The 7,455-nt window shown below is 45.6% G+C and overlaps 1 protein-coding gene across 1 annotated transcript; it reads right to left on the reverse strand.

Annotated features, from left to right (window-relative positions):
- Nucleotides 1-855: 855 nt before the first annotated feature.
- dusp11 (dual specificity phosphatase 11 (RNA/RNP complex 1-interacting)) lies at nucleotides 856-1,825 on the reverse strand (the record flags this gene model as incomplete). Its single annotated transcript, XM_080732720.1, has 2 exons — nucleotides 856-944; nucleotides 1,039-1,825. 2 exons carry the CDS (start codon nucleotides 1,823-1,825, stop codon nucleotides 856-858), a joined length of 876 nt encoding a protein of 291 aa, XP_080588846.1.
- Between the last annotated feature and the right edge of the window lie 5,630 nt (nucleotides 1,826-7,455).

Here is a 7,455-nt window from a genome sequence, read left to right on the forward strand (position 1 = left end):
CCCTGTTGGGCAACCACCCCACTAACTAGAAATATGCAATTGGAAATTACAAGTGTGATGCCGTGATGTGAGTTTCGTCTTACCATTTGAATTTTCCCCTTTCAAGTCAATCAGGAAAATGTATTCACTAATAAATTAATGGCCATATATGGAGATCTTTATGTCAGTCCTTAACCCCAGTGCATCACTCCCCTACCACTCTCCCATTGAACTTACTGGGCTTCCTCTATAATGGTGATGTCACCGAGAATGCTGCTTCCTGGTTGGCTACCAGTTTACAAAGAAAATTTGATGACGTGTTTTTTTTTTTTTTCAAGGGTTTCCCCATTGACGTCACCGAATGCTGCTTCCTGATTGGCTATGAGTTTACCCAGAATGGTCTAGAACTATAATGTGTTGCCCCTACGCCACACTAATAAGCAGGTAATACATCAATACAATAAGTCATCAATCAATACATCACATGCATAGCAATATCAATCTAGAAAAATAAGGGAGGAGTCCATTGCCCCTGGAGGGAAACCCCAGGAGAGCCGAGGGGGGAATCCCTCGCCTTGGGGGGCCAGGGATGTGATTGGTTAGTCCCTCCTCTTGGATGTGATTGGTTAAATCCTCCTCTCGGATGTGATTGGTTAGTCCCTCCTCTCGGATGTGATAGGTTAAATCCTCCTCTCGGATGTGATTGGTTAGTCCCTCCTCTTGGATGTGATAGGTTAAATCCTCCTCTCGGATGTGATTGGTTAGTCCCTCCTCTCGGATGTGATAGGTTAAATCCTCCTCTCGGATGTGATTGGCTAGATCCTCCACTTCTTGGATGTGATTGGTTAAATCCTCCTCTTGGATCTGATTGGTTAGTCACTCCTCTTGGATGTGATTGGTTAAATCCTCCTCTTGGATCTGATTGGTTAAATCCTCCTCTCGGATGTGATTGGCAAGATCCTCCTCTTCTCGGATGTGATTTGTTAGATCCCACCCCTCTCGAATGTGATTGGTTCATCTCGCCTCGCCATGATTGGTGGTGAGACCAATTAGTCTCACCTCCTCTGGGCGGTGACTGGTGGTTCACTCCTCGCCCCCAGCTCTGATTGGGCACCGCTCTTTGACGGACAGCCTCACGGTCGTCTGTCCCGGACCACTGCCGTCTGTCCTGTCCAATGGCCACGCTCTGTGGGCGGGTCAGCTGTCCATCCTGTCCAATAGGAAGGCACATTGGGCGGGTCACGGCCAGGCCTCTCATTGGGTCCTGTTCAGACTGATCCATCCCCTTGTTGCTCCTCCTGGGCCCTGATTGGAGGTCTTCCAAATAGTTCTGTCTCTCTATTGGATGACCTCTGGACGAGTTGAACAACTGCACCGCCTCCCCAGGGTCAAACCCATCCACATCTATGAGGTATCGACAGACCAGGTATCCAGTGCGGTTCAGTCCATGCGTACAGTGAACGCCGATCAGCTTATCGTTGTCGGAATTCTCTCGTAGGAAGAGACGCACAGCCCGTTTAAAACTGAGGATGGTCTGGTCACTGGGAACCTGGTGGCCCTTTGTAAAGATCTTGATAAAAAGCAGGGACTGTGGCAGGTCGTGGAGCTTGTAGTATCTGGTGGTGAAGGTCAGGTCGATGATCAGCCCCAGCTCCTGGCCGCTCTCCTGCAGCGTGTCTAGGAGCTCCCAGGGTCCGAAGGCCTCGTCTGGAGGGAGCAGCTGGGTCAGGCCGGGCCTCAGGGGAACCTTGAAGGCGATGAAGCGCGTCCCGGGAATCCTCTCCCCCACCGCCCGGTAGTCCAGCCATCTGTCCGGGACGCCATTCTTCTTGTTTTTGGAAAACATCGTGTTTGTCGCTTGGAGACGCCGAATCAGCAAATTGTTTGTTGTCTGAAGACACTGTCTGAAGAACAGCATGGGCTCCAAAATGTCTCGTCCTTTTAACCTTCAAAACGTATATGGGCATGAAAGAGATTCTGTTAGTGTGACATCACAGTGACATCAGAGCATGATGTCAGACCGGCAGTAAAAATGTGTACACATCTACATGCAGACAAGCTGAGAGCGTCAAACCGAGCGTTACACAGAGATGTGACAAAGCAGTAACAGAATAGAAGTGAGCGTGAAACAACCCAGGATGGTGGAAGTTAGAGTACAGTCAGCCATATGAAGACAGATAAAATAATATAATATATCACATAACTTGAGAGAGAGAGAGAGAGAGAGAGAGAGAGAGAGAGAGAGAGAGAGAGAGAGAGAGAGAGACCAATTTATATTATATAGACAAGGACAGCTCCTCAATTTCACATTTTGTTTTGTTTAAATGCTACCCACACATCTTGTGATGTTGAGTCTTTTTGATGGCCTATAATCTATCAATAATGTACAGAGTACATCCCAGTACTCCATGTACAAATTCACCAGAGTAAAACAGGAGTTAGTAATCCCAAACTCTTTTTGGGCGTCAGACTTGCTTGTGGTGCCTGATGGCTACTGGCACAAAATGTCCAAGAAAAGTGGCTTTGTGGGGATAACTCTGTGCACCTCATCCGTGGCTCAGCAGAGGGATGACAGGGGTTCAGAGGGATAGCATCCAGCTTCCTCCTCATCCTCCCCTCCGCAACCACCTCCAGATTATCCACTTTAACTCCAACTCTGGAGTAAGCCTTCCTCACCAGCTTGTTCAGTTTGTTGGCAATGCCTGTTTTGATATTCCCACAGCCAAGAAGAGGACACTGGCTAACCTACTGCAGACTGGTAGAACATCTTAGGATCCTGCTGCACAAATTGAAGGACCTGAACCTCCCAAGGAAGAACGGCTTGCTCTATTTCTCCCTGTAGTGTAGAAGGCCTCAGAGTTGTCATTCTTGAAAATAAAACGTTAAAGAATTGCTGTAGCAGATGTGCTACTGTGCCTTGTCATAATAAATCAGTATCATACATATTCTGAGGAAAACCTGGAGACATTCAGTAATTGGGTCTTAAGATCAAAATAAGAACATTATAATGCTGTGTAAAAACAAAATCTAGAAATTGCCACAGACGAAACCAAGTCTTGCCATGGACACATTTGTCCTTGTACGGACATATTTGATGTGATGACCCCTGCTCGGTTTAAATTACATTTTGCTCACCCCAGTTGAGTTGGTCCATTTGGTTTCATTTCACACTCTCAAGAGTTAAATAATTTTTAAATGTCGATTTTATTTTATGTAGTTTGTTTGCCTGTTATCTCTCCTATGGTAGGCCTACTACATCAATACAGCATGAATTATGGACGAAATCTTATCGAACGATAACAAAATATTCTAAGTCTTGGATCTGAAAGGCTAATTCAAATGGTGGTCCGTGGCGAATAAACTAGACAGCACTCTGTTGAGGTGTCAACTTGCTCCTTGTGCACCCGTGTTTACTGTATGGCCTACTTGTTCGCCAGCAGAGCGCGCAAGTACTACTTTCGGTGCTGTTCGGTGCTGTCTGTATAAGGTTGACACTCTGTCGAGATGCCAACTTGTTATTTATATCAGGTCGCACTTTTTGGTGGTGACGTTCACCAAGAACGGTGCTGCCTCATTGGCTAAAGGCCTTGCCTTTGTACTGTCGACCTGAAACAGACAGCACCTGAAAGTAGTACATGCACGCCACCTGATACACGTCATATCCTTGGGATGGGACTGTTATCAATATTGTCATACCTTAGCCAAGGCTCAGTAGTCAGACTACCAACTACCAGGAGCTGGGTAGTCCCAATATCAGCCTTAATATCGGCTGTGCACACTCTAATGGTGCAAGTAATAATGGACCTTGATAATTTTGAAAAGGGTTGAAAACCACTGATCTATGACGCAGCTGAGAACAAGGGAGCAGTCATCGGACATCATCTGTAGTTGGCATGTACCAGGTCAGGTAGTTGATAATCTAGGGCAGGCCACCAGGCCGTAGTCTGGAGGTGCTGCAGGACCAGGACCACTGTTGATCTTAATGACGTGTGAATCATTGAGAGTGCTGCATGGGGCACCTTGTCTTCGTGCATTGATTAGAAGGTAATCCTACTTAAGTCCAAACATATTGTGTGTGTGTGTGTGTGTGTGTGTGTGTGTGTGTGTGTGTGTGTGTGTGTGTGTGTGTGTGTGTGTGTGTGTGTGTGTGTGTGTGTGTGTGTGTGTGTTGTACAGCAGGGGAATGAAATATGAAAGAGGAGAGAGGAGAGTATAACCTCAGAAGGGGGAGATTGGGTGATGACTGACTGTATTACAGGTTAATAGGCTAGCAACATATACGTGTGTGTGTGTGTGTGTGTGTGTGTGTGTGTGTGTGTGTGTGTGTGTGTGTGTGTGTGTGTGTGGGGGGGGGGGGGGGGGGGGGTGATAGAGAGAGTATGAGTCCTTAATCAATAGCTCAGCAGCGGTATGGAATTACCTGATGGATCACACACACACACACACACACACACACACACACACACACACACACACACCACACACACACACACACACACACACACGCGCGCGCGCGCGTGCACTCACAATCCATACTGCATGTCTCTGCTGTCATATGATCCTTAATGATCACTTAATAACGTCTGCCTGGCTCAGGCTGGCTGTGGTGTGTGTGTGTGTGTGTGTGTGTGTGTGTGTGTGTGTGTGTGTGTGTGTGTGTGTGTGTGTGTGTGTGTGTGTGTGTGTGTGTGTGAGAGAGAGAGAGAGAGAGAGAGAGAGAGAAACCAAGAGATAGAGAGAGAGAGAGAGAGAGAGAGAGAGAGAGAGAGAGAGAGAGAGAGAGAGAGAGAGAGAGAGAGAGAGCGAGATTTTGATACCTATAGCTTACTGACATAAATGCTAGTATATTTTATGGCCAGCACTAGTCTGGTTTACAGCCTTGATGCTGCTCTGGTTTACAGTCAGCAACATTGGTCTGGTTCACACAGCCTGCACTGGTGTGGAATACAGACAATTGCAAATTACTAATAGACTACTACGGTTAATATGTATACGTATAATACTATGGGCGGGTACTATTGCATTTACTGGAAATTGGAAATTGCATTACATTTGCGATTTCTGTGTTAACTCTATAGGCTATAGTAGGATTTTCCCCTTCAAAATGTGACTTCAGCACCCGGGGGATGCTGAGTGGGCGGGCCGTGAATAAGGCTAATTGGGGGTCATGTGATCAGTGACATGATGACGATGTAGCCTAGCCTACTCTGCAAGCCAAAGGAGGAGGAAACAGCTCCATTTCCACACAACAACTGCTCTAAGGTATATAATGATATAGTAGGCTACAATGTTGAAAATGAGTGGTATTCCCCTTTAACTTTCCTTGTATTTTGCAATCCTCCAAACTGCAACCCGCAATGCACAAGTTTGTGAACTTGGCCCAGATTCCCAAACACAAGCTCAATATACATTGACACGGCCATAATATAAGTTTTGATTGATTGATTGATTGATTGAAGGCTTTATTAGAAGTTTGCATAGGAAAATGTACAGATTCATGACGGTACAGTTCACTGGTACAAGGTCTACTAAAAGGAGATCCATGAAAAGACTAAGCTTATTTCAACAGGAAACCATTTAAGTATCTCATATAACATTGAATGACAGACAAATAGAACACAGTACTATGCAGTAGATATGTAAAGAAAAAGGGGGAAAAAAAGAAAAGAAAACAGTAAATCTAAACAAACAGTAAGTATATACAAGGAATATACAGTAAATCTAAACAGACAGTAAGTATGTACAAGGAATATACAAGTATACAAGTATATACAAGGAAGGGGCAGGGAGGGTAGGGTTGGGCTAGGTTTTTTACCAGTTGCGAACGGCTGCTGCCTGTAAGTGGTTTTTCAGGGCAATTTTAAAGGATGCTAGTGATCCACACTCCTTTATGGCCTTCGGTAAGGCATTCCACATTTTTGTGGTATAGCAGAAGAACGAGTTCGACCCTTTCTTTGAGTTGACTCTGGGTTGAACGTGATCTGTGGCACTGCCTGCCTCTGGTGTTGTAATTATGGACATCCTTAACGTTTATAAAGTATTTTGACAGGTACTTGGGTATCATAGTGGTGTAGTGTATCTTGTACACCAGGCCCATTGCAAGTTGCTGTACTCTGTCATCTACTCTGAGCCACCCCACTCTTAACTGGTGAGTAGCGGTGAGGTGAGTCTGATAGGGAAGGTTAAGCAGGACCCTAATTAGTTTATTTTGGGCTGTTTGGAGTTTAGTTTTAAGGGCTTGTGGGGCGTCACGATACCATACGTGGACTCCGTAGTCAAAGAGGGGCTGGATTATTGCACCAGCTATGGTCTTCAGTGTGTTGAAGTTGACCATTGGGGCGATCCTCTGTAGGAAACGAGTTCGTTGGTTGATTTTTTGTATTACTTTTGAAGTCATCTTTTCGCTGGAAAGATTGGCTTCAAGGATACATCCTAAGTAAGAGATTTCGTTTTTTCGTGTTATGACCTTGTCACCCACTTTGATTGTGAAGTCATCTACCTTTTTGAGGTTATGATTTGATCCAAAGAGGATGGACTCGGTTTTTCCCAGGTGAATTGATAATTTGTTGTCGTTAAGCCATGTGCAGATCTTACTCAGTTCAGAGTTAAGTGTCTTTTCAACCTGCAAGTGGTCCTTGCCCGAGACTAGGAGAGCCGAGTCATCCGCGAACAGGAACAGTTTGCAGTCGCAAGCAGATGCCATGTCGTTCACGTATATTAGGAACAACAGAGGTCCCAGTATGCTACCTTGAGGAACACCACAGTTTACTGGGAGGGGGGGGACAGGGTTCCGTTAATCTCCACCACCTGTTCCCTCCCCACCAGGTAAGATTGCATCCAGCTCACTGCTGCGCTGTCAAGACCGATGGCTTTTAGTTTCTCAATCAGAATAGCATGATCCACGGTGTCAAATGCCTTCTGGAGGTCCATCATGACCATGCCACTATATTTGCCCTGATCCGCTTCGCGTTTGATTTGGTCAGTCAAATAGAGAAGGCATGTGTCAGTGGAATGGGATTTTCTGAATCCAGATTGGAACTCGTAAATCAGATTATTCTCATCGAGATATCTTGCAATCTGTTCGTAGACTATTTTCTCCATGACTTTGGATATGGAGCTAAGAATGGAAACGGGGCGGTAGTTTCCAGGGTCTAGTTTGCTACCTTTTTTGTGCAGGGGGGTTACTTTTGCTAGTTTGAAGTCCTGGGGGACATGACCCTGTTCGATGGAAAGGTTAATTATGTGGGTAATGATTGGAGCAATCATTATCCACCAAAGGCTGATCATACGTTTATGTAAAACAAGTGTCCATATACAAATCAAATGGGCAACCACACACTGTTACATACAGTCGATCACAGGCATGGAGAACCCAGATTCATGAAGTTAAAAGCAGAGCTTTTCATTCAGTACAGCGTTTCAGTCAAGGGGTGGTACCAGTCCCCCACCAGCAGAGAGCAGCACACACCTATTGCT

This window comes from Nannobrachium achirus, assembly GCF_963921795.1.
Source record: "Nannobrachium achirus genome assembly, chromosome: 9".
Taxonomy (NCBI): Eukaryota; Metazoa; Chordata; class Actinopteri; order Myctophiformes; family Myctophidae; genus Nannobrachium; species Nannobrachium achirus.